Source organism: Prionailurus bengalensis, chromosome E1, assembly GCF_016509475.1.
Source record: "Prionailurus bengalensis isolate Pbe53 chromosome E1, Fcat_Pben_1.1_paternal_pri, whole genome shotgun sequence".
Lineage (NCBI taxonomy): Eukaryota > Metazoa > Chordata > Mammalia > Carnivora > Felidae > Prionailurus > Prionailurus bengalensis.
Genome location: NC_057347.1, coordinates 19,867,355 through 19,895,013, shown reverse-complemented (window position 1 = coordinate 19,895,013; position 27,659 = coordinate 19,867,355). Strand labels below are relative to the sequence as shown.

At 40.3% G+C, this 27,659-nt stretch overlaps 1 protein-coding gene across 1 annotated transcript in view; it reads left to right on the top strand.

The window, feature by feature from the left end:
* CRLF3 (cytokine receptor like factor 3) overlaps nt 1–21,234 on the top strand; it is a 44,013-nt gene extending 22,779 nt beyond the window's left edge. The window contains exons 7-8 of the mRNA XM_043583654.1: nt 18,801–18,913; nt 19,775–21,234. Coding sequence (XP_043439589.1) covers nt 18,801–18,913; nt 19,775–20,031 — 370 coding nt within the window. The 3' untranslated portion in view covers nt 20,032–21,234. The remainder of the gene's footprint in view (nt 1–18,800; nt 18,914–19,774) is intronic.
* Nucleotides 21,235–27,659: the final 6,425 nt, after the last annotated feature.

The following is a 27,659-nucleotide window of genomic DNA, read 5'->3' as shown; positions in this document are numbered from 1 at the left end:
TTACTTCGTCATTTGTAGGGAGAGTTACTCTGGGGAGAGTTCCTCATTTCTCTCTGCTTTGGTTTTCTCATGTGTGTTCATAGGGTTATTATGAAGATGAACTAAGATAATGTATATAAGATGTCTCGCTTATGCCTGATACATAGCACATACTTACGTTTATCTCTTTTCTTGGGAGATAGAGGTAGGTAGACTACCTCTCAGAAGTCTGTCTTAGGGGCGCCTGGGTGTCTTGGTCAGTTGAGCATCCCACTCTTGATTTTAGCTCAAGTTGCGATCTCAGGTTCGTGAGATCGAGCTCTGCGCTGGGTTCTATGCTGACAGCACAGAGCATGCTTGGGGTTCTCTCCCTCTGTCTGCCCCTCCCCTGCTTGTGCACAGGCATGCATGCACTCTCTCTCTCTCAAAATAAGTAGGTAAACTTTTTTAAAAGTCAATCTTGGGGCGCCTGGGTGGCGCAGTCGGTTAAGCGTCCGACTTCAGCCAGGTCACGATCTCGCGGTCCGTGAGTTCGAGCCCCGCGTCGGGCTCTGGGCTGATGGCTCGGAGCCTGGGGCCTGTTTCCGATTGTGTGTCTCCCTCTCTCTCTGCCCCTCCCCCGTTCATGCTCTGTCTCTCTCTGTCCCAAAAATAAATAAACGTTGAAAAAAAAATTTAAAAAAAAAAGTCAATCTTAAAAAATCAGAGGCCAAGAATTTTTTTCCTTTATGAATGAATATGAGCAAGTCTCTGTGAAAGACAACCTGCTGGTGTAAACATAATGAGAATTACATACATAATGTATGTGATGTGTATAATTCTCTGTAAAATAGAACTGAAAGCAGACTCTCCTGCCACCAATCATTTTTCTGTTTCTTCATCCATTTCTTCCTGTATTAGAAAAATTTCCTTGTTTTCATGTTATCTGAGATGCATTCTACATAGTCCTATTTCTGAATAGGTCCTGCTAGAAACCAAAGCCCAGTTTTGATTTGAAAAAGCAGGGTAGCCAACTCTTCTCTAAGTTTTAAGTCCAGATCATCAGATTTTATGGTGAATGGTTGCTTAGAGTTTCTGTTGTTCTCAGTCCTTTGTCATATGAAGCTTGGAGAGTATCTGAAAGCTTTATGTAAGCTAATATGGCCATGTTCTCCCCCAGCCAAATCACCTTAACTGTCAGCAGTTCTCACAATATACTGGTTTATGCTTTGTCTCATTTAAAAAAAAATTTTAATGTTTATTTTTGAGAGAGAGAGTGAGTGAGTGAGTGAGTGGGGGAGGGGCAGAGGAGACACAGAATCTGAAGCAGGCTCTAGGCTCTAAGCTGTCAGCACAGAGCCCAGTGTGGGGCTTGAACCCACAAACCGCAAGATTGTGACCTGAGCCGCAGTCAGAAGCTTAACTGACTGAGCCACCCTGCTCATTTTTGACACCTCCTCTCACACCTTAGGTTTTGAACAATGACTTAATAACCAGAAAGATACCAACAGAGAGAGAGAGAGAGAGAAATGAGTCTATTACCTGAAGTCCTCTTAGTTACTCCCTAAAGGGGAGTTCATGAGTTTTGTTTGCTAACAAACTCTTTTTTTATCTTATATCCTTTGTTTATAGAAATACTGCCATTAGTGAATCTCCGGAGAACAATGTGCTCCTGTGTAATGATAGGGCTTCCTGAGTTGATAGATTCAGGTCTGATATCTCAGACAGTAAGAATAGTACTCGTAGTAATAATAATTGCAGTTGATAATTAAATGACATTTATTACATGTGGGGTACTATTTTAAGCACTTACATTCATTTCTTTGTTTTCTAAGTTTATTTATTTGAGAGAGAGAGGTGGGGGGCAGAGAGAGAGAGAATCCTAAGCACTGCACGGTCAGTGCAGAGCCAGATGCGGGGCTCGAACTCCTGGAACCGTGAGATCATGACCTGAGCTGAAACCAGGACAGACGCTTACCTCACTGAGCCACCTAGGTGCCCCTATATTCATTTGATTCTTACAATAACCCAATAAAATAGGTATAGCTACCCATTTTAGGGATGAGGATATCAAGGCACACAGAAGTTAAGTCACTTACCCAGTGTCACATAACTGGTAAATGGCATAGCTAGTCTGTATTGTTTGTTTTTGTCTTCTTCACAGGAGAATACATGTGATTGTAGTTAGTGTTGAAATGTACAGTTTCTCTGTCAGTATCCTTAGCTCTTTTCCTTTTCCCTCTTCTGTGACCATTTCCCCCCCAGTGATGGTGACCTGATGCTCTCCTGCTCTTAAATGCTTCCTCTGTGAACACAGGGGGAGGTCTGATAGATGGTGTACTCAGGTTTGTTTCTTATGTCATTCAGTAAATATTTAAGACGTTGGAAATGACCCAAACTGGTGTCACTCTACTCACTATCTGTGGACCATGACCTGACATTTAGTAGGCCTCAGTAAACCATTTGTTCCTTCCTCCTCTTCCAAAGATGTCTGACCGGGCCCCACTTGGCAGAGTGATTAACCGAAACTTAGTTCAGCTCAGTATTATTGTAGCCAGACCCTTGCATTTTTGTCATTTTTCCTTTGAATGCGGAAAGAAAATATCTTCTCTCCGTGTTAAAAGCAATTGCAGGCATCAGCAGCTAAGTCAGAAGATGTGAGAGATGGGGGGCACCTCCTCTGTATAAGGGGGGAACAGACGGGCCAACTTGACTAAAGGTAAACTTTATTCAGTTTTTTGAGGGTGTTGGAAGGCCTTGCAGTTAGAGGGAAGATTATAGTCCTGTAGGCACTGCCCTGTTGCTCCCCCCAGTCTATTCCTGATGAAGTTGCCGGAATGTGTAGAGCTGTGGAAGCCAAGAAACCTGTTACTGGCGGGCTCCGTCAGTCTCTAGAGCCCTGTCTCATTTGGTGGCCAGGTCTGCAAAGCAAACTCCTCCTGCTAGGCCTCTCCTTGATTTCCTGCCTGAACATTCCTGCTCCCCTCTCCTTGCTTCTAAGATTTCCTGATCTTCCTGTTTTTTTAACCATATTTTTATTTTCTTTTCTCTACCACTTCCTTTCTTTAAAACAGCTTCTTTTCAAACAACCTTCCTTAATCCTAATAGCCTAGGAGGTTACTGTCATCTTTTATAGATGAAGAGACCAAAGCACAGGGAGTACATGACTTGCCACTATTTAGATCCTGCCAGTCTAGCCCTAAAAGTCTGTGCTTTTACCCACTGTGCTATCTGCCTCCCACAAGTCACATGTGGTGGTAAATCAAGGGGCAGTAGGCTGGCTATTTATTGTTATAAACTTTCTCTTTTAAAGAACATAAAAAGTTAATGTTACAGTTAGCATTATCAATTGCTGTGTAACAAATCACCCCAAAACTTAGAAGCTTAAAACAGCAATAGTCATTTATTTTGCTCAGGAAACTGCAATTTGCAGAGTGTCAAGGACAGCTCATCTCTGCTTGTTTGTCGGTAGCTGCAGTAGTTTGATTAGGGATGGTGGATCTACTTTCCAGATGGCTCACTCACATGACTGGCAAATTAACCCTGGTTCTGTGTGCCTGTCTGTGTAGGCCTGTCCATGGGTTGCTTGGGCTTCCTCACAGCATGGTGGCTGGGTTCTAAGAATGAGCATCTCAGGAGATAGGAAGTAGAAGCTGCAGAGGCTGTCACTTTTTAAGGCCTGGGCCTAGAAATTGGCATAGTGTTAACCTTACCCCATTCTATTGTACATTCACAGGGTCTAGATCCCAGGAAGGGAATAGACCCCACTTCTTGATGGGAGAAGTGTCAAAAAATTTGGGGGCTTTATCTTAGAAATGGCATGATTGATAGCTGTAAGAAAGGGGTTGCTTGGGATTTGTGAATTTGCTTTAATGCTTGCCTTTGGTTAAGTGTTAGCATTACCTTTTCTGAATAAATTTAAGCTTGAGGGGATCTTTCTTTTCTGTATAAGGCTGGTCTCTGTCATTACCAGGTGTATTTTCAATACTGATTGTTAGCCCAACAGGTCATAGTTGAATTAAGAAGTTAATTTGTTTTGGGGCGCCTAGCTGGCTCAGTAGGAAGAGTGTGCAACTCTTGGTCTCAGAGTCATGAGTTTGAGCCCTCATTGAATATAGAGATTGTATAAATGAATAAACTTTTTTTTTTTTTTTTAAAGAAGGTAGTTTGTTTTTTATTAGTCTTTGAAATCTTGTCGGTTCCTCCTTTTATAGAGACAGAATGCTCTGTCCTAGGGAGAATACAGCTTTGCTGGGTTTTGTATTTTGCCAAAGTGGTCCCCTCTAGAGATATGATATGTAGGCCTTTCAGGTTGGAATTTGGCTTTTATGACAGATGTGGAGAATGCCAGACAGAGAGTTTTCCCCATAAACTCTTGATTATGTACATTTGGATGAGATAAGGTAGCTCCTTTCCTAAATAGATCTCTTTTAGGATTCTATACCCTAGTTTTTAGTTTGTCTGTAGGTGGAGGGTTACATGAAATCCAGAAGGTGTATCTACTCTGAAGTGTTCACATATAGCAACTCGTCCAAATAATCTAAGGAGTATTTCTTGGACCTTTTTCCTGTCCATACTCTTTCTTTGTTAAACTACTTTATTATTTATTATTTTTAAAATATTTAATCTTGGGGCGCCTGGGTGGCGCAGTCGGTTAGGCGTCCGACTTCAGCCAGGTCACGATCTCGCGGTCCGGGAGTTCGAGCCCCGCGTCAGGCTCTGGGCTGATGGCTCAGAGCCTGGAGCCTGTTTCCGATTCTATGTCTCCCTCTCTCTCTGCCCCTCCCCTGTTCATGCTCTGTCTCTCTCTGTCCCAAAAATAAATAAACGTTGAAAAAAAAATTTTTTAAAAAAATATTTAATCTGTACATCCAATGTAGGGCTTGAACTCATAACCTGAAATCAAGAGTCACGTGCTATTCCAACTGAGCCAGCCAGGCCTCCCTAAAATGACTTGAAAAAGAATTTTTTTTAATATTTGTTTTTGAAGGAGAGAGAGAGTGTGAGCAGGGGAGGGGCAGAGAGAGAGGGAGACACAGAATCTGAAGAAGGCTCCAGGCTCTGAGCTTTCAGCACAGAGTCCGATGTGGGGCTCAAGCTCATGAGCCATGAGATCATGACCTGAGCCAAAGTCGGAAGCTTAACCGACTGAGCCACCCAGGTGCCCCTAAAATGACTTTTTTTTAATGTAAGGACAGTTCTCCTTATCAACTCTAGTCTTTGAATGAGGCTAATCGTTTTGTTCAGCCTTTACTCCATTCAGATGGTATTTACATAAAGTACTTGGTATTGCCATGAGTGTGAAGTTTAGGAAGAAAAAAACCCGCAGAATCTTTGATTAATTGTAGAGTAAGCAGTTGATAAATTAGTATAAGAAAGATCCAAGCTACTCTGCAATACAGAGGGAGGAAAAGTTACTTCTAGATGAGGGGTTGATGAGGCTTAGTGCAGGTAGAGGTGGACAGGCAGTTGAGGTGGGGAAACAAAGCAAGAATCAAAGATACGGAGTAGAAAAAGTACAAATAGCAAGTCATGAGTCTGGATCGGGTTAATAGAGATAGGCACTATAGTCAGAGGATCCCAGAAAAGTAGGCTATACTTTTGAACAGGCTGCATATATTTCTTTTTTAATTCCTCAAAGAAATACCCTTTTGAAGGTCGCCTGTGGCCATTTACAAGGAGGATATTTGACACTGCATATGGAGGTCTCCCCACCCCCCAACAAAGGCCTCACCAAGTGAAGTTTACATTTTCATTCTCTTGGGGAGGGAGACATGCTCTCCTTTTTACTTTTCATGAATTCACAAGTTGAGCTAGATGGTACAAAGTAATAATGGTCAGCTAACATTTATTGAGCTTTGCTGTGTGTGTGGTTTTTTTTTAAGTTTTTAAGTGTTTATTTACTTTTGAGAGAGAGGGAGAGACAGAGGCATGAGCGGAGGAGGGGCAAAAAGAGGAGACACAGAATCTGAAGCAGGCTCCAGGCTCTGAGCTGCCGGCACAGAGCTGGACATGGGGCTTGAACTCACGGACCGTGAGATCATGACCTGAGCTGAAGTTGGACTTGGACGCTTAAACAACTGAGCCACCCAGGCTCTCCTAGTTCTTAAGGACTTAATGAGTTAATATCTATAAATCCTCATTACATCCTCATCAGGTAGACACATTTTATAGATATGGAAACTGAGATGTAAAAAGATTAAGTGACTTGCCTGAGGTTGTGCCGATTGTTTATAGTGGGGCCGAGATTCAAATCTTGACAGTCTAGCCCCATAGGCCTCTATTCTGACTTAGTGAGGTGAAAGGTCGTGGGAGGGTATTGAGCAAACGAATGACATCATCTGATACATGTTTTACAGGCCATTTTGGCTGCTGTGGGGAAACTAGTCTGTGAAGGGTGTGGGTACAAGCAGGGAGACCAGTCAGGAGACGGTAACAGTAATCTTGGTGAGAGTGAATGGTGGCTTGGACTAGGATGGAACAGTGGAGGTAACAATAAATGGTTAAAATCTGGATATATTTTGAAGGAAGGAGTGGCAGGATGTGTTGCTTGTGGGACGTGAGAAAGAAGGGAGGCCAGTGTGACCGCAGGGCTTTTGGTCTGAGTAACTGTTGACATAGAATTGTCATTTACTGAGGTATGTAAGAGGCAATTAGAGTGTATTTCTGAGTGAATATCAGTTTGTTCTTTCACAAATTAGTAAGTTTGAGTTCCTTACTGCACATACGAGTAAAGAGGTGGATAGACAGCTGGATACAGAAATCTGGAATTCAGTGGAGAGAACCAGGCTGGAGATATTAACTTGAGCGTTTTTAGATTGTAGATGAGTATTTAATTTAAAGCCATGAGACTGGGTGAGATCAACCAAGGAGTGAGTGTAGCCAGAGAACATTGAAGGATTGTAACATTTAGCAGCCGGGGAGGGAAGAAGGCCATCAAAGGACTCTGAGGAGGAGGAACCAGTGGATGCCGTGTCCTAGAAGTCAAGCGAAGGAAGTGTTTCAAAGAGGAGGTAGTGTGGGCTCAGTCATGTCAGATGGCACTGATCCACCAGGTAAGAAAAAGACTGAGAATTGACTTTTGGGTTTGCAGTGTGGATGTCTGTTGGTGACCTGACGTGAACGGTTCCAGGGACGTTGTGGAGAAGCCTTGGTGAGAGGGCTCAAAAGAGACCATGAGAGCTTCTGGGACCAGTGCCTATGTGGTGGCACCTTAGTTCTGAATTTTTTCCACTCGCAGAAACTTTTTGGAGTAATAAGGAGAATAGAGGTAGGAGGACCCGTGAGTGCTTTTTCAACAAAACTAAGATACAGAAAACTCAATTCCAAATTAGGTCTAAAGACTTCTGAAGCCACAGATAAGCAGGAAGTCCACTGAGGAAATCATGACAGTTTGCTGAGGGAAAAAAAAAAAGATCAGCATGGAGGTACCGATCGTAGAAATCTCCAAATACTCAATCCCAAAAGGAGAAGGCCCCACCCTGGAGACTGTAAATAGAGCTAGGACTGAACAGTGCCTCAGTGCTCTGATTGAGGAAGCAGAGAGAAAAGATGTGGAAAATGCCTGAGCAAGTTTAAAATGCTTGATCTTAAGAAAGCAAGTGGTGACCGTGGTCAATGGTCTGTGAAGCAGCCTTTGAAGAAACCACAGAAGCTGAAGTCTGGCAGTAGAAGCTCTTTCGAAACACATTAGGTCTTGAGTGTCAGAGGAGACAGGACTAATAGAGGAGCCACATTATGAGGCAGTGTAGTTCTGCAGCGATGGGGGGATGACAGGCCATAGAGCTGTAAACCTGAGAGTTACCCGGGTTTCCCACCCACCCCCTTCATCCCTCCTATGACAGGAACCCGATGCATTAATACGAGCAACAAAACGTGAATGTCCACGGTGTCTATACAAAGGATAAGGGAAAGAAATGAAAAAGATTGGCAAATCTTTTCTATAGATAATGAAACACCAGCAAAAAATAATTGCCAGAAACGAAGAGAAAACTGTATTCAGCATTTCAACCTTAATTTAAAAAAAAAATTAATCACAGTTATGAAGGAAGATTACAAAGATTAAATACAAGAACTCAGGGAAGAGATGGCTGAATAGCAGGAGGTGATGCACAGAGAGCAGGAATCTATGAAATGCTAGCTGCCAGAACTTAGCAGAGAGATAGAAGAAAAAGGCACTATTTCAGAAATCAAGACCAAATTACAAGAAGCACAAAGGAGATTGATAGCATGGGGAGCAGGGATAGTAATGAAAAATGAGCAAAGTGAAACAAAAAATCAAAAAGGGATTCAAGAGAAAATGAAAGAAAAGAGATAAGCAAAAAGAGATCCAGCAAATGTAATTAGAGGCCCTGAGAAAGGAAATCAGAACCGTGGGAACATAACACCTTAAAATACAATTCAAGAAACATTTCTGCAATAAAAGTTTCTGTTTCTAATTTATCTTGATTTTTTAAAAATCAGTAATGGCTGTAGAACTTTGTGACGTATCTTCTCTGCATCTCTCTGCCCACTCTCAAACTCTTACTGCAGTGATATACACAGGAGATGTTCTTTTTTTTTTTTAATGTTTATTTTTGAGAGAAAGAATGCACGTGCACACACACGGGGGTGGGGCAGAGAGAGAGGGGGACAGAGGATCCCAAGTGGCCTCTATGCTGGTAGCAGAGAGCCCAGTGGGGGGCTCAAACTCACAAACCATGAGATCATGACTTGAGCTGGAATCTGAAGCTGAGCCACCCAGGTGCCCTGTGAATAGGTGTTATAATGTTAAATTAACTCTGCATTCCTGGGATAAATCCTACCTGATGGTATTGCTTTCTGTTTCACAGTACTGGTTTGATTTTGGTGCTATTTTTATTTTTTTTTAATTTAATCTATATTCATGAATGAAATTGGCCTGTAATTTTTCTCTTACAATTTGTGTGTCAAGATTATAAAAGCCTCATGAAATAATTGGGTGATCTTTCCTCCCTGTTTTCTTTCTGTTTTTTTGTTTTGTTTCATTTTTTAATTTTACGTGATAGATTATCTCTTCCTTGAAGGTTTCATAAAGCAGTCTGGATCAAGTAACATTCTTATATGTATATGGGCAGTTTTTTCACTTTTTAAAATTTTACGGAAGTAAAAATCAGTCTTGGGGTGCCTGGCTGGCTCAGTCAGTAGAGCATGTACCTCTTGACCTTCTCAGGTTGTGAGTGCAGCCCCCACATTGGGTGTAGAGCTTATAATTAAAAAAAAAAAGTCGGGGTGCCTCGGTGGCTCAGTCAGTTGAGCATCTGACTTCAGCTCAGGTCATGATCTCACAGTTTGTGGGTTCGAGCCCCACATCCGGCTCTGTGTTGACAGCCTGGAGACTGCTTCAGATTCTGCGTCTGCCTCTCTCTCTGTGTACCGCCCACACACACACACACACCCCGCGCCCCCCCCCCCCCCCCCCCCCCGGCCCGGCTTGCACTTGTCTCTGTCTCTCTCACTCTCAAATATAAACATGAAAAAGAAAAGTCTTTTTGTAGTACAGTTCTGAGTTTTGACAAATGTGTTGAGTCATGTATCCACTGCCACAATCAGGTACAAAACAATCTCATCACTTCGTAATATTCCCTTGTGTTATCTCTTGTGTTAACCCGCCTCTCTCTGTCAACTACTGATTTGTTTTCTGTTTGTATAATTTTGCCATTTCAGAATGTCCTACAAATGGAGTGATATATTAATAATATGGAGTTATCTCTCTCTATTATATATGTATGTAGTATGTGCAGTTTAGTCCTTTATTAATATTATTTTATTGTGTGGATATATCAGTTTATTTACTAGTTGAAAGACATGAGTTGTTTCCAATTTGGGGCCATAAGAAAGCCTCTTTAAACATTTGTCTACAGGTTTCTCTGTGAACACAAGCTTCCATTTCTCTTAAGTAAACGAATATCTTCGATGACAATTGCTGGGTCATACTGTGTTTACTTATCTGTCTAATGAACTGTCAAACTGTGTTCCAGAATGGCTGTAACCATTTTACATTCCCTCCAGCACATATGAGATTTTCAGTTGTTCTTCATCCTTGTTGGTATTTGGTATTGTCAGTTGTATTGGTTCTTCTTTTCTTTTTTTCTTTTCTTTTTTTTTTTTTTTTTTTGAGAGAGAAGGAGAGCAAACACACAAGTGAGCAGGGGAGAGGGGCAGGGGAGATGGAGAGAAAGATCTTATGCAAGCTTCATGCCCAGTGCAGAGCCCCATTTCGAGCTCAATCTCACAAACATGAGATCATGACATAAGCCAAAATCATGAGTTGGATGCTTAAGACTGTGCCACCCAGGTTCTCCATTTGTGCTTTTTTTTTTTTTTTTTTTTTAAGTTTGTTTATTTATTTTGAGAGCCAGAGAGCAGGGGACGGGCACAGAGAAAGACTCCCAAACAGGCTCTGCCCTGTCCGCACAGAGCCCGATGATCATGGTCGTGATCTTGAACTGTGAGATCATGACTTGAGCCAAAATTAAGAGTTTGATGCTTAACCAACTGAGCTCCAGGCATCCCCACTTTTGACTGTTAAGTTCAGCTAGTCTATATACATGTAGTTGTACCTCACTGTGGTTTTAATTTTCTTTTCTTTGATAGCTAAAAGATAGCATCTTTTCATGTGTTCACTTATTGGCCATTTATATACCTCCATTGGTGAAGTGTCTTTTCAAACCTGTTGTCTGTTTAAAAAGATTTTTTTTTATTACTGAAATTTTGTGAATATAAGGTTTTGTTAAGTATATGCCTTGAAAATATTTTTTACCAATGTCTTTTGTGGAGAAGTTGTTAATTTTGATGAAATACAATTCATCAGTTCATCTAGTATTTTTGGTGTTGTATCTGAGAAATCTTTGCCCAAATGCAAGGTCATAAGGTCTCCTATATTTTCTTCTAGACACTTTATATTTTTGAATTTTACATTTAGATCTCTGAGCTATTTTGAGTTACTTTTAGTATAATGTGTGAAATATGAGTTGAATTGTGTTTGTTTTGCATCTGGTCCAGTAGTCCCTGCACTATTTGTTGAAAAGACTGTCCTCTATCTATTGAATTGCCTTTCACCTTTGTCAAAAATCAGTTGACAGTGTGGGGAACTGTTTCTGGACTGTTTCATTGATTTATGTGTTTCTTCTTTCCCAGAACTAAAATCTTGATTACTGTAGCTTTATAGTAAGTTATCAAATCAAGTAATGTGATTTTTCCAACTTTATTCTTTTTTATTTTGGTTATTCTGGTGCCTGTGTCTTTCTATTTAACTTTAGATTCAGCTTGTCCATTTCTAAGAAAAATTTTTTTCCTGGGATTGAGATTGCCTTGAATGTGTAAATCAGTTTGGGAGTAATTGGTATTTTAATATTCTGATTGTTCCAATCTATGGATATGGTATATTTCTTTCTTTCCTTTTTTCTTTGTTTTTTTTTTTTTTTTTTGAGAGTAAGTGAGCTTGAGTAGGGGAGGGTTGGAGAGAGAGGGAGAGAGAAAATCCCAAGCAGGCAGGCATGGCACTGTCATCACAGAGTGTGATGCAGGGCTCAGTCTCACAAACCATGAGATTATGACCCAAGCCGAAATCAAGAGTTGGTTCAACTGACTAAGCCACCCAGGCACCCCTGGTTATGGTATATTTCTTAATTTAGTTTCTTTTTTTTAAGACAACATTTTGATTTTATTGTTTAACTTTTTTTAATGTTTATTTTTGAGGGACAGAGACAGAGCACAAGTGGGGAGGGCAGAGAGAGGAAGATACAGACTCTGAAGCAAGCTGCAGGTTCTGAGCTGCCAGTCGGCACAGAGCCAGATGCGGGGCTTGAGCTCACGAAACCATGATACCATGACCTGAGCCAAAGTCAAATGCTTAACCAACTGAGTCACCTCAGCCACCCAGGTGCCCCAATTTAGTTTTTTAAACGATGTCTTTCATCAGTATTTTGTCATTTCTCTTTTTTTTTTTTTTTTTTTTTTCCTCATCACACTGGCTAGGAAGCATGATTCTGAATAGCAGTGTTGAAAAAAAGCCTTCAGTCTTTCACATTAAGTATGAATGGTAGCTGTAGGTTTGAGGGTTTTTTAAGACTTGTTTTTTTTATATAAATTATGTTTTTTACATTTATTAATTTTGAGAGAGAGGGAGAGAGAATGTGTGCAGGGGAGGGGCAGAGAGTGAGGGAGAGAGAGGATCCCAAGCAGGCTCTGGCTGATAGTGCAGAGCCCGATGTGGGCCTCAAACTCATGAAACTGTGAGATCATGACCTGAGCCAAAATCAAGAGTTGGGTGCACAACTGACTGAGCCACCCAGGTACCCCTAAGATTTTATTTTTAAGTAATCGCTATACCCATTGTGGGCTCCCACTTAAAACCTCGAGATCAAGAGTTGTGTGGTCTCCTGACCGAGCCAGTCAGGTGCACCAGGTTTTTTGTAGATACCTTTTATCAGGTTAAGAAAGTTCCTTTCTGGTTGTGGTTTGCTGAGAATTTTATCCATAAATGAGTGTTTAATTTGGTCTAGTTATTTTTATACGTCTATTAAGGTAATCATTTTTTTTTCTGTTGATATGGGGAATTACAGTGATAGATTTTTGAACATTGAACCAGCTTTACATTCCCCAGAGAAACTCCACTGAGTCATGTGCTATTCTTTATATATACTTTAGCACTAAATTTGATTTTTAATATCTTTTTTTTTTAATATAGGGGATTTTTATGTCTCTTCATGAGAGAGATATTTGTCTTTTTTGCTTACGATGTCCTTGGTTTTGGTTTTAGCTAACCTCACAAAGTGAGATGGGGAAGTGTTTCTTCCTCTTTTGTGTCCAGAACTGTTTGTGTAGAATTGGTATTATTTCTTCCTTAAGTGTTTGGTAGAGTTCACCAGTTAACCATCCTAGAATTTTCTTTGTTGGAAGATTTCCAATTTCTATAATAAAGGACTATTCAAGTTACCAGTTTTGTTTTGAGACAGGATAAAAGCTGTTTTCGGATTTGTATGGTAAGGAACGTATTTCTATTTCAAATATATTTCAAAAATCCTTCTTTGCCATCACTTGACAAGGCATCCCTTCTTTCTCTTACTCCTGACGTGTCAAGCTGTGCCATGACCCTCTTTGTCGACACACGGCTCATTCTCTCTTCTTGGGCCAGTTTTCCTGTTAGTGACACACAGACTGACTGGCTATGTTCTGGAAGCACTTGCAGGCCTCCTGGCAGTGTGTGAGGTACTCATGTCGCTGCAGACCTGGCTGTTTTTATTCCATCTGCAGCTGCTAGGCCAAAACAAAAACTTTATTTTATTTCTTCTGTTTATCATAAAGCTGGGTATTTTTCATATATTTCTTAGCGACGCAACTGAATTTTTGGATTTTTGTCCAAGCATTCACTGTGAAGAAAAAAGTTTGAGGTTGTATAATAAAAAGAGTGTCACTTAAACGCAATCAAAGTTAGCCAAAGTGCAGAATAATAGGGATAATAGATTAGCTTTCTTGTTGCCATCGAAATTGCTCCTCTTTGTGGCCCTGTTCTTTCTCAGAATATTTTGCCTAGGACTTTCTACTACTTTCGTCTATGCAGTGGATGCATTTCTAGTGGCTTTGTGCTCGCACCCACGAACCATGAGATCGTGACCTGAGCTGAAATCAAGAGTCGGACGCTTAACCGACCAAGCCACCCATTTGCCCTATAGTTTTCTTTCTTATATAGTTTCTTACAAAACTTGTTATGTGAAAGAACACCTACAGTAGTTTTTTTAGGATATAATGTCCTCCCTACTTGTCTTGTAATTTCAAAATTCAGTGATTTTAAACTTTCGTTCTATTTCTTAGTGAACTATGAAAATAATTCTGTGTTTCAGGCATATTGGCTATTTATTTTCCTGGTTCATTCCATTTTCAGAGCAACTTTTGTAAACTTTTTATGCTGTGCTGGTCTTATTTATTACGTGCTGTTTTGGTAAGATGCTTTTAGGAATTACTTTGTGATTTATTCAAATTAGGAGGGTTTTTTTCTTCCTAGGATTTCTTTTCTCTCACTGCGTTGAGGACCTTTTCTGTATTACTATCTTTAATTAATTTCAAGACATTTTAATTGAATTCTTGGTTTAAAATGTTTAATAACTAAAAAAATGTGTATTTGCAACAAGTTGGCCAGACACAAGGTTAAAAGCATAGTCCTCCAGGGGAGCCCGGGTGGCTCAGTCAGTTAAGCGTCCGACTCCTGATTTCAGCTCAGGTCATGATCTCACACTTTGTGAGATCGAGCCCCACATTGGGCTCTGCACTGACAGTGTGGAGCCTGCTTAGTATTCTCTCTCTCTCTCCCTCTTTCTCTGCCCCTCCTCTGCTCAAGCTCTCTAAGCAAACAAACATTAAAAAAAAAAAAGCGTAGCCTCACTTTAGGTACCAGCTGCAAGTTTAGGGGTCTCCAAGGCCTCCCCTCACTTCTAACTACATGGAAAACTACAAATCCCAGGGTTCCCATGACCACCCTCAAATTCTGTAATTTGCTAGGATGACTCACAGAACTTAGGAAAGCACTACACTATGATGAGAGTTTTGTTACAGCAAAAGGATACAAATGCGAATCCACCAAAGGGAGAGACCCATAGCGCAAGGTCTGAGGGGTTCCAAACATGAAGCTTCCATTGTTCTGTGGGATACCTGGCCCTCTAGCATGACAGTACTCAAACTTTCTAGTTTTCCTTCTGCCATTAATTTCTAGTTTCATTCTGTTGTGGTCAGAAAATGTATGTAGTGTGATTTTAGTATTCTTAAATTTGTCGTGACTTGTTGACCTAACATGATGATTCCAGGAGAATGTTCCACATGTGTTTGTGGAGAACATGTATTCATTCTACTTCTCTTGGGTAAAATGCTCTGTATATGTCTATTACATTCTTTTGGTTTACAGTGTTCAAATCCTCTGTTCCTTATCGATTTTCTGTCCTGTTTTCTTAAAAATGGGATATTGAAATCTCCTACTATTATTGTGTAACTGTTTTTCTCTTCAGTTCTCTCATTGTTCATTTTCTATATTTGATCTGATGTTGGGTGCACATATGTTTACAATTGTTATCTCTTCCTGGTAAGTTGACCCTTTTTAATTATATAATGTCTTTCTTTGCCTCTTTTGTTATTTTATAACATAAAGTCTATTTTGTCTGATGGAAGTATGGCCATCTCTGCTGTCTTTTGCTTACCATTTGTATGGAGTATCTGGATCTTTTATATTCATCAGCCACTCCAATCTTTCCAGTGGGAGAGTTTAATCCATTTAGATTTTTAAAATTTTATTTTAGAGAGAGAGCACGCGATGGAGGGATAGAGGGAGAGAGAAAGAGAGAATCGTAATCAGGCTCTATGCTTAGTGTGATGTGGGGCTTGATCCCATGATCCTGGGATCATTACTTGAGCCGAAATCAAGAGTCAGCTGTTCAACTGACTGAGCCACCCAGGTGCTCCAATCCATTTATGTTTAAAGTGATTATTGATAGAGAAGGACTTATTATTGGCATTTTGTCATTGCTTTCTGTCTTGTAGCTTTGTGTTTCTCTTCTTGCTGCCATCCTTTGTGTTTTATTGTTTTGTGTTTTTGTTTTTTGTAGTGACATGCTTTGATTCCTTTTTTATTTTCTTCAGTGTGTCTTCTGAAAGTATTGTCTTTGTGGTTAGCATGGGGCTTACATAAAACAGTTTATAGTTATAACAATCTCTTTTAAGCTGATAACAACTCCCACACTGTACGTCATTGATGTCATAAATACATCTTTTCATATTGTATATCCATTAACATCTTTTAGTTCTATTATTTTTTATCTTTTGCCTTTTAACTTCTACACCAGAATTAAAAGTGATTTATCCACCACCATTACAGTATTATGGTGTTCTGTGTTTATATATTTACCTTTACCAGGGAGCTTTATACTTTCACATACTTTCATGTTGCTATTTACAGTCTTTTCGTTTCAACTTGAAGGATTCCTTCTAGCATTTCTTGTAAGGCAGGTCTGCTGTGGATGACCTCCCTCAGCTTTTGTAGGGATGCCTATTTCTTCCTCATTTTTCTAAAGGACAGTTTTGAGATATTGTATTCTTGGTTGGCAGAATTTTTTTTCCTTTAAGCACTTTGAGTGTATCACCTCACTCCTTTCTTGCCTGCAAGGTTTCGACTTAGAAATCCACTGATAGTCTTATGTGAGCTTCCTTGTACATGATGAGTCACTTTTAAACACTGTGTCTTTGACTTTGGACAGTTTGTAATGTGTTTCAGCGTGCTCTCTTGGGTTCATCCTAGTTGGTCTCCAGTAGGCTGCTTCTTCCCAAAACTTCATATCTGGGAAGTGTTTAGCCATTGTTTCCTTAAATGAACATTCTGCCCCTTTCTCTTCTCCTGTAAGTCTCTTAGCTTTCTTCATGCTTTTTTCCTTGTGATTGGATAATTTCAAAAGACCTGTATTTTGATGTTTTTTTCTTCTGCTTGATTGTGTGATATTGCACTCCTCTTGTGAAGTTTTCAGGTCTTACTGTATTCTTCAGCTCCAAAATACCTGTTTGGTTATTTTTTATATTTTTCATCTCTTTGTTGGTATTCTCATTTTGTTCGTGTCTTATTTTCTTGGGCTTGTAGAGCATCTTTATGATGGTTGTTTTGAATTATTTGGATATTTTTGAGACCTATTTTGTTTTTTTGTTTGGGCCTTTTTTCCCAGCTTCTTTATATGTCCTATAATGTTGTGTTGGGATCTGTACACATGAGAAAACAGCCACCTCTGACAGTTTTTATGATCTGGTTTTGTATAGGAGGTGACCCTCGCACGTGAACCCAGCTAGAGACTCTGGGGGCCTCAGAAACCTTTTTTGGGAGACCGTGACTTTCCTGGGCTGAGTGTTGCGGGTCTTTCCGGAGCTCATAGTCTCTTGCTCCCTCTGGTGCCTGTTGGTGCCACGGCTGTTCTCTGATGTGACAGCAGCAAGCCGCCTGCCTCTTTCTTGTACTCAGTGACCGCCAGGTATCCAGAGCCCGCCAGCTCCCCAGCAGTGCCCACATCAAGTGAGACAGATACCATTGCCTTGAGCAGCCCTATGAAAAGTTGGCGCAGAAGCACATTCGCCTCTTCTCCCTTCCTTGCGAGGGAGAGAAGCCTGAAGTTATGAACCTTCTCCCAGTCACACCACTCACATTTCTTTGCTCTTTGCAGCATTTGGGAAGCCATACTATGCTCACTCTGTCAGTTCTCCAAATGAGGCATCACAGAAATTAGTCCTTCAGGCAACCTTCCAAAGAGTTAGAATGCTGGATTATGGGGCGCCTGGGTGGCTCAGTTGTTTAAGCATCCGATTTCAGCTCAGGTCATGATCTCATGGTTCGTGGGTTCGAGCCCCGTGTCGGGCTCTGTGCTGACAGCCCGGAACCTGGAGCCTGCTTCAGATTCTGTGCCTCCCTCTCTCTCCTCCTCTCCTGCTCGTGTTCAGTCTCTCTCTCCCTCAAAAATAAACATTCAAAAAAAAAAAAAAAAATAGAATGCTGGATTAATGCTTCACTCCTCTCTCTCTCTCTCTCTCTCTCTCTCTCTCTCTCTCCCTCTCTCCTTCCCTCTCCCCTCCACCCCCCCCCCCCCAAAGAAAAAGTCAGAAGCCAGGTGTTCTTACCAGGCACTGAGCTGTGGTAGCTTGGAAGAGGGACTGACTTGGGAAAGTGAAATGTCTCTTGTTACCCATTGCAGTGTAGCTGTTTTCAGCGTTGTGCTCCCCTGGGGGTACTGTCACTTCTTAACCGGATTCTGGAGCGCTCAGAAAGGTGTTTCTGAGTATCATTGTGAAAGCCATGTTTCTGTGGTAGAGTGAGGACAGAGACTCCCAATTCTGCTGTAACGGTGACGTCACTGTCCTCTTTAAGACTGCCGCCAGTTCACAAGTGCAGTGACTTCAGAAACCTGCCTACGTATTTATCTTGATCTTGCATATTTGCCACTTTGCAACATAAGACATTTTGAGGCTCTGCTGACTAGAAATCATCACCTCTTCCCGTGGTAAAGCTACATCTTGTTCCTTGCTAATTTTTCTTTTTCTGTCCTTGCAAAGTCTGGCTTTCTGGAACAGAGGGAAAGATGCATCTGGTGGTAGAGATATAGGTTGACTTTATATTTAAGGTTCCTATTTCTGGAGGGCATGATGATGTATTTTGAGACTAAAACACAAAAAGAAATGCTTCAACTTTCCACACATGAAGTCCTCCAAGCAAAGTATATTCGTAACTATATTACCTATTTGATAAAGACTAGAGTGTCTATTTTTTAAAGGCTTTAAAAACTTGACAAACAGTAATCAAACCATTGCTTACACTCTCACGTTCAAGGTTTAGGTGATGGCAGTAACAGTCACATTTATTATAATGGCAAGTATGACATGACAGGCTTTCTAGAATATATGTCCAGAGCCAGAACATAAAATGGAAATGCGTCGTCACAGCTGCAAGTAGTTAACGTACACCCTGCGATTAGAATGCCTGAGTTGCCGTCATGGGCCCAGCACTCAGCCAGGCGATCAGGGTCAGGGTATTTAGCCTCTTTTTAATCCTGTTTCTTCTCATGTATAAAATGGGTATGGTAATAATGAAGTACTACCCACCTCATGGCTTGTTACGTGAATCGAATGAGGTGATTGACAGATAGATACAGAATGTTTAGAATAGTGCCTGGAATTTAGGAAGTGCTGAATCATTGTTAGCTATTACTAAGAGCAATTATGATGACATTGTTCTTTTTAACCTTAGTAACTGTTACAGATCATATTTAAGAAAAAAAAAAAAGATTAATGACTTTCTCCCTCATTTACAGAGTTGAGACTGTGGGCCAACCAGACAGAAGAGACAGTATAGGAGTGTGTGCAGAAAAACAGAATGGCTATGACTCTCTGCAGCGTGACCAAGCAGTGTGCATTAGTACAAATGGTAAGAGATACACAACTGCTCTCCTCTTTGAAATACATGAATTACTGTGGTAACATCTGAACCTATTTCAACATCACGCATTTGTAGCAGGACACGAGAAAGTTCAAGTCTTTATGACATACCTATATGGCTACTATGTACCAGGCATTATTCTGTTCCCTTTATAAATAGTAAATTATTTAATCCTTTTAACAACTTGTTGAAGTGGGGAGTCGTAGTATACCCATTTTATAGATGATGAAAACTGAGCCACAGAGAGGTTAAGTGACCAGCTTAAACTCCCTTAGCTTAGAGGTGACTGTGGGATCTGCACCAGGGAGTCTACCTCTGGATTCTGTGTATATAGGGCATCTAAACTCAACACAGATCGATGAAACGAAGAGAGTGTTGACTTAATTTGTTTTATCTCCGTAGGGTTCTTTGGCCCCTTACTCTACCGTAATCACACTTTTAAAATCCCCTCTGAAGATGTGTTACTATTTCCTGGTATGGGTCAAGCAGTAGGTAGAAAAAGACTCTTTATTTCACGTGCAACAACAGTCTTTCTGTTTCACAGGATGTAATCTTGTAATGGAGTCAAGTTTCTTTTGATCCCATCCACATTGGAAACTCGGTCTCTGTTCTAAAAGAGTAGCACCCTCGACCAGAACTCTGAAATGTGATTAAAGCTTTAATTTTTTCTCCTGCCTTGGGGATGGCGGTTAATTAACATATTGAGATGCATTCTCTTTGACCAGTTGGCGTTCCAGAATGTTTTCTTGATGTGAGTTAGGAAATTAGCTGTGTTATCAGTAATCTAGAATCCGTTTCATTTCTTCATTATTGCTCATATGTAAATGACTCTTTACCTTAACATTTTAGGTGCAGTTTTTGTAAATGGAAAAGAAATGACTAATCAGTTGCCAGCAGTTACTTCTGGGTCCACTGTCACATTTGACATTGAAGCTGTGACTCTGGGATCCACCAATAATAACGAAGGAGGAAACTTCAAGCTTCGAGTAACTATTAGTTCGAATAACAGAGAAGTGGTTTTTGATTGGCTACTGGATCAATCTTGTGGTTCTCTTTATTTTGGATGCTCATTTTTCTATCCTGGATGGAAAGTGTTGGTGTTCTAGATGTTTGGATGATTGGCTTTGGTTTGCAGGGTTTTAAATGTAGCTGTCCTCAGCTCAGTTTAGTTGAAATTGGTTAAAAAAAAATTGTTAGATTCATCTCTCAGTTAAGCCATTGAAAATGGAAATTGTTTACTGGATTTATTTGGAACATTTTAGCAAGAAAAGATTTGACTATTGTAGACAAAACCGTAGTGCAGTCAGTTTTACTTTTAGCGTAGTGTTAATTGGAATATCAACATCACGATAAAAATCAAATTGGCTTTTAAAGTATGAGGAGATACAGAAAGTCCTGTACCCTTCTACTGTACTTCTTTAAAAGCTGGTTATTGGAACAGAAAAACCTAGTGTAACATTATTTTATTAAACCTCTATCTTTTAAGGGTCCAAGGCCATGTAAGACTTTAGGATAAAACAACAGGACTAGACCAGCCAGAGGCCAGAGTTCTGTAATATGCCTTCACTTGTGTGCTCTCCACGTGAGTGTTGAGTATGCTCTCCATAGTCACGTATCTGTAAGCAGTATTGAATTTTATCTCCTGTTCAGTGATCTTGAAGTCCCAAAAGCGTGATAGGTTTTGTGTTTTTTTAAATTACTGAGCACATGTCTACAATAGGCAAGTACTTGCTTTTTTCTTTCCTTGCAGTTCGATTTATGATAGTTTGGAGGATTTTTACAGGGTAAAACTACGAAGTAGTACGTACAGCAGTGGCCATTCACACGTATGTCATGTGCACATGTGCATGTCCAGCCTCAGTGATGTATGTGTTACTCCTGATAGGGTATGAGCTACAGTCCAGTTTAATATCAGTTTTATAAACGGTCTGTTAGTGGACCAAACAAATATAGGCTAAATACTTGACCTATTTTTTGGAAAACTTCAATTTGTTTAAAATATTTATTTGAAGGACTTAGTGTGTAAAAATGATTAGCTTAACTTGCTATACCAGCCTACAGATTTTTTTTAATGTGAATTTTTTTCCTTCATTTTTAACAGTAGAAATGTGGAAACGCAAGTTTGATATTTTTGTAAGATAATTTATTTGGGGATTCACATTCCCTGTTGGACAATCATGACCTTTTTCCCTTGCCTTTTTATATACAAGTAAGTCGCTTTCACCTGTTTAGTGACCATTAAGAAGATGTGCTAGAGTGTAGATGTCTCGTCCAGCTGTCTGAAACAAAATAAAAACCTCAAAGTTAAATGTGTGTATTTTTTTCTTCTGTGAGATGTGATGAATCCAATTTTAATCTTTACTTTTAAGTAGAGGGAGGAAAGGATTTCTTGTGTCTCCAGTCATTTTAATGCAAATATCATTGTAACTTGTCAGGTTACTTAGGCTTTATCTTCTGTGTATCTGATACTGAGCATCGTGCCTGACATATAACGTGTGTCCAGTAAAAGTTGGATTGAATGAATATGGATGGGTTATTTTCTCCAGAATGTTTTCATCTCATTTCCTTCATTTGTCAGTTCCTTATTGAACCTCATTATTTCTTATCCTCTGCAGGAGGGCGACATCTTACATTTATATCCTTAGAATCTGCCCTTTCACAAAAATGACTAAAACCTGACTTAATTCTAGATAGGAGTGGATTGCAAAATTTCAACTCTGAAGCTACTTTAAATACTGCGGGGTTTTTTTGTTTTGTTTTTTTAAGATTTTATTTTTGGGGATGCCTGGGTGGCTCAGTCAAGCTAAGTGTCTGACTCTTAGTTTCAGCTTGGGTCATGATCTCCTGGTTTGTGAGTTCGAGCCCCACGTTGGGCTCTGTGCTGACGGTGTGGAGCCTGCCTCGGATTCTCTCTCTCTCTCTCTCTCTCTCTCTCTCTCTCTCCCCCTCTCCCTCTCCCTCTCCCTAGACCCCCCTCAAAATAAATAAATAAACTTTAAAGAATAATAAAAAGAGTTTTTAAAAAAAGGTTTTAAGTAATCTCTATACCCAGTGTGGGGCTCACACCAGGAGTCTCGCATCAGGAGTCTCATACTCCACTGTGACAGAGCCAGCCAGGTGCCCCTGCTTTTTTTTTTGCCCCCTTGAACTGTGAACATAAGATTTTGTTAAAAGCCAACTCATTCTGTTTAAACAGATAAAGGAGCCCAGTATTCCAAATCTATTTGTATGCTTGGAGGGATGAGAGAGTTTGGGTGATGATAATTAAAACGATAATAAGAATTGATCTTTATTGAGCCCCTACTACGTGCCAGGCACAATGCTGAATTTTCAGAATACATTTATTATCTCATTTAATCCACATGATATATACTGTACTGTTATTACTGTTATTCTACTTTAGAGACAATAGAACTTAGGCACAAGAGATGTGAACTAATTTGTCTAAGGTCAAGACTAGTAACTAGCCTAGTCAGGATCCTAGCCCAGACCCGATTAGGTCTGGAGCCCCTACTCATAACCGTTGTGCTCCTGGGAAGAGTGGACACTACGGGGAAAGCCTCAGGTGTAGATAAGAATCAGCCATGGGATCAGTGACAGCAGTTGTTGGAGTAGCACGTTATCTTTATATGTTCTAGATGCTAGTGCTTTGTTGGATTTATGGTCTGCAAATACCTGGTCTCTGGCTGGTCTTTGCATCCTTATACCAGGGTCTTTTCCAGAATAAAAGTTTCTACTGTTGATGAAATTGAATTTATTAATCTTTCCTTTTATGATTGTGCTTTTGCTCTCCAGTCTGTGAACTCTGCCTAGCCCTGGACCCCAAAGAGTTTTTCCTGTGTTTTTTCCTGAAAGTTTTAGAGCTTAACCTATTACATTTATGTTTGTGATCCATTTTGATTTTTTATAAGGTTGTTTCACTTAGGAACATATCTATTCATACGGCTGATCCGTTGCTCCAGTGTTGTTTGTAGCAAAGGCTGTCTTTCCTCCATTGAACTGCTGTTGTCCCTTTGTCCAAAATCAGTTGGACATATTTGTGTGAGCCTGTTTCTAGGCTCTTTGTTCCACTGATCTGTGGGTCTGTCCCTCTGTCAATACCACACAGTGTGATTACTGTAGCTATATAAGGTTTTAAAATTGGGTAGGCTGACTTCTCTTTTATTCATCTTTTAAAAAGTTGTTTTAATGGGGCGCCTGGCTGGCTCGGCTGGTAGAGCATCCTACTCTTGATCTCGGAGTTGTAAGTTCGAGCCCCACGTTGGGTGTAGAGATTACTTAAAAAAGAAAAAAAGGTGAAAGAGAAGTTTTAGGTATTCCAGTTTCTTTGCCTTCCCATGTAGATTTTAGAATATGTTGTTTATATCTACAAAAAATCTTGCTGAGATTTCTATAGGCATTGTGTTAAACCTATCAATTTGGGAACAGTTGACATCCTTGCTATGTTGATTCTTCCAATCCATGAATACGGTATGTTTCTCCATCCATTTAGGTTTTTGATTTCTTTTACGTGCATTTTGTAGTTTCCAGCATACAAGCTAAGTTTTGTTACATTGACACCTAAGTGTTTTGTTTTGTTTTATTTTAGTGATTGTAAATGGTATTGTATTTTTAATTTTGGTTTTCACATGTTCATTCCTAACATATAGAATATGTCTTTGTAGTTTATCTTGTATCCTGCAAAATTGCTGAACTCAGTTTTTTTCCTCCCTCAAGATTTCCTCTTCAGCCCATGGACTTCCTAGAAATGTGTTATTTAGTTTCTGAGTGTTGGGAGATTTTCATGCCATCTTTCTGTTACTGACTTCTAGTTTGATTATACTGTGTTTGAAGAACAGTGTATATGATTTCCATTATTTCATATCTGTTGACTTATATCCCAGCATATGGTCAGTTTTGGTATATGTTCTTTGGGCACTTAAAAAGACTGCGTATTTTCCTCTTAATGAGTAGAATGTTTTGATCTTGTAGAGTTCTATATATATCTTTCCTGATTTTCTGTCTTGTTGCTCTATCAGTTCTTGAGAAGGGGGTGTTGTAATAATGGGTTTGTCTGTTTCTTCTCTTATTCAATCAGTTTTTGACTCACATCTTTTGTAACTCTTTTGTCTTATGAATACACACTTAGGATTGCCGTATCTTTTTGGTGGACTGACCATTTTTTCGTAATGTCCCTCTCTGATAATTTTCTTTCCTTCGGAGTCTACTTTATCTATATGAATCCAGCCTCTCTTGCCTTCCTCTGATTAATGTTCACTTGATATATATTTTCTGTCCTGTGCTTTCAACTTTTCCATATTTGGAGTCAGTTTCCCATAGCATATAGCTGAGCCACAGTTTTTTGTCGTTAATTTACTCCATCAGTCTCTGAGTTGCGTTTGGCCTATATAGACCATTTATATTTAATTGTTATTATTGATTTGTCAGGATTTAAGTTTGCCACTTTTCTTTTTTTGTTTTCTGTTCTCTCTGTTTTTCTGTTTTCTGCATTCTTGTGGGTTGCTTGAACATACTTTGGAATTCCATTTTGACTTATCTATAGTGTTTTTGAGTGTCTCATTCTGTAGCTTCTTTACTAATTGTTCTAGATATTAAAAATACATGTTTATAACATACACAATTGATATACACAGTATATATACATTAATATATGTATAGCATATACATTACATATATATGTTGTGTATGTGTGTTTCTACAGATATACATATGTAGGTATACCTACATTAATACGGTAATGGTTTTTTTCATAAAAGCATAAATCCTCTTTGGATTTCTTTGCATTAGTGAAAACGCACTGAGGTAGGTCTTCTTGTAAAGTGACGTGGCGTAATGTGAACTTTTAGAAAGTGGGGGATATTGTTCACTTTATGCCATTTCAGCTTACAACAAGTTTTTGTTTTTGTTTTTTTTAAGCTTATTTATTTTGAGAGAGAACCAGTGGGAGAGGGGCAGAGAGAGAGGGGCACAGAAGATCCCAAGCAGGCTCTGCGCCGACAGCAGTGAGCCCAATGTGGGGCTCAAACTCATGAACCGGGGAGATCATGACCTGAGCTGAAGTCGGAAGCTTAACCGACCGACTGAGCCACCCAGGTACCCCGCTTATGAAATAGCCATGCTCCACTTTTGGATACGGGGGATATAAAACTTCCCAGTCTGTTGGTGTCATTGTTTTATCCATTCAAGTGAAATAATCTTTACATGTCTTTATCCTCCCCCATGTACAGTAATTATCTTTCTTAAATATTTTCTCTATAAACATTTAGAACATAGACAATGTTGACCTAACAAAAAATATTTCAGAAAACTCAAGAGAAGTGTCTGTTGTTATTTATCTGTATTTCTGTTTACTGTGTGTTATTTTCCTTCATGATGTTCCAAGTTCCATTACCATTTCCCTTCTGTTCCAAGAACCTACTTTCGGCATTCTTCTAGAAGTATAATTATGATGTGTCTGTGCCTGGGATTCTTTGGGGTTATCTTGTTTGGGTTCCTCAGCTTCTTGAATTGTTAGGTTTGTATCTCTTGCCAAATTTGGAAAGTTGTCAGCCATTATTTCAAGTACTTTTTTCAGCCCTGCCCTTTTTCCTTTTCTTCTAGGACTCCAGTGACACAAACTTTACATCTTTCATATATCCCCACTGACTCTTGAGGTTTTGTTTGGTTGTTTGAAGCTGGCTTTCTCTGTGTTGTTCATTTTAGGTAATTCCTCTTGTTGTACTTCCAGTCCACTGATCTGTCCTCTATCACATTCATTCTACTTTTGGGCCCCTACTGAGCTCTTTGTTATATATTTTGGTTATTGTATTTTTCAGCTCTAAAGCATCTATTTGGGTCATAGTCATATCTTCTGTTTCCGTGCAGATTTTTTTATATTCTTTGCTGAGGCTGTTCATTTTCTCATCTGGCTCAAGTGTGTTCATAATTGCTTGTTGAAACATTTTAATCATGGCTCTGGTGATGTCTAGTTGTACGTGTCAGTTCTTCTGGGTAAAGGGATGTTCAGATGGCTAATTAAAACGTTATTCTGGGTGTTCTGTGAGGGTGTTTCTGGAAAAGATTGGCATTTGAATTGATGGACCTGAGTAAAGCAAGTGGCTGTCCCCAATGTGTTGGGCCCCAGCCAATCTGTTGATGGCTTAAATAGAACAAAAGGCAGAGGAAAGTAGAATTCGCTCTCTGCCTGTTGAGCTAGGACATGGATCTCCTGCCCTCAGTGCTTCTGGCTCTAGGGCCTTCCTATCTGGACTGGAATCTACACCATTGGCTCTCAGGCCTACGAACTACATCACCGGCTTCCCTGGGTTTCCAGCTTGCAGGCAGCAGATTTTGGGACTTCTCAGCTTCTCTAATCGTGCACTGGTTCTGTGTTTTTTGGAGAACTCTAATACAGTGCTTTTTAATCTTTGTCAGATAATTCAAATAGCTTTGTCAGCCTGGGGTTGGCATCTGTTGTCTTTCTTTTGAGATCTTTCTGGTTCTTGATACAACGTGATTTTCTATTGAAATGTGGGCATTTTGTATTATGTTATGAGACTTTGGATCTCTTTCAGCTGGTCTCTTGATACCACTCCAGTGGGAGAAGTTGGGGCAGGGGGTGGGGGTGGTGGGCACTGCCTCATTACTGCCACGTGGAGATAGAAGATTAGCTTCCCCTTGGCCTCTGTTGACAGCCAGGAGGAGACCAGACCCCTGTTACTGGTCGCATGGGCATGGGGGGTTCCTTCTGTGACCCCCACTGACACTGCAGCAGGGGTGGCCTCATTCCCCTCAGCAGTGGTGGAAGTCCTGACTCTTCAGTAGGCTTCTTCTAAGACTGCGTATCAGAGAGGGGGAGAGGGATCTTGGTGGTGGGTGTGGAGGTCCAGGCTTCTCTCTCACCGTGGGAGGTGGCTTCCTTGCTGCCCAGTGGGGTGAAAGTTTTGCCTCCCTATTTGGTCTTCTCTGACACCATCTTGGCAGAGGTGTTGGGGTATCTCATTACAGCCTCATGAATGTGGAAGTCTAGACTACCCCGGGCCTTTGCCAACATGGGCAGGATAAGGAAACAGTCTTTTCTGTAGTTATTTTTGTTAATCTTAGGGCTTCCATAACAAATTTAACATAACAGTCTCAGTGGCTTAAACAGACAGGAATTTATTCTCACAGTTTTGGAGGACCCAAGTCTGAAATCACGGTTTTGGCAAGACTGTGCTCCCTCCAAAGGGTCTACAGGGGACCGTTCTTTACCTCTGCCAGGTTCTGGTGGCTTCAGATACTCCTTCACTTGCCCCTGCATAACTCCAGTCTCGGAGTCTGACCCTGTCTTCTCACGGCCACCCTTCTGTTTCTTACAAGGACACTTGTCTTGGCTTTAGGACCCATCCAGATAATCCACGATGATCTTAAGATCCTTAACTTATTTATATCTACAGAGATTATTTTTCCAAATGAGGCCACCATCACAAGTTCCAAGATGTGGGCATATTGTTTTATGGGCCACTATTCAACCCTGTACAGTAGCGTTTGCCTGGAAGAAAGCTGTGGTTGGCTAAAGGCTGTCTTACAAGGCTGCCCCTTTTGTGGTCCTTTGGATAGAGAGAGCAGGCTTTTTTGTTGGGGCTTTTTTTGTCTTTCTTTGTTGGCATTTCCTGGTTGCTGGCTTCTTCAGCCCCAGCTCTGGGATACACGAGACAAGAAAATCCAAGGAACTCACCACTGTGTTGATCCTTGGGTTCTGAGATTCCGAGCCAGT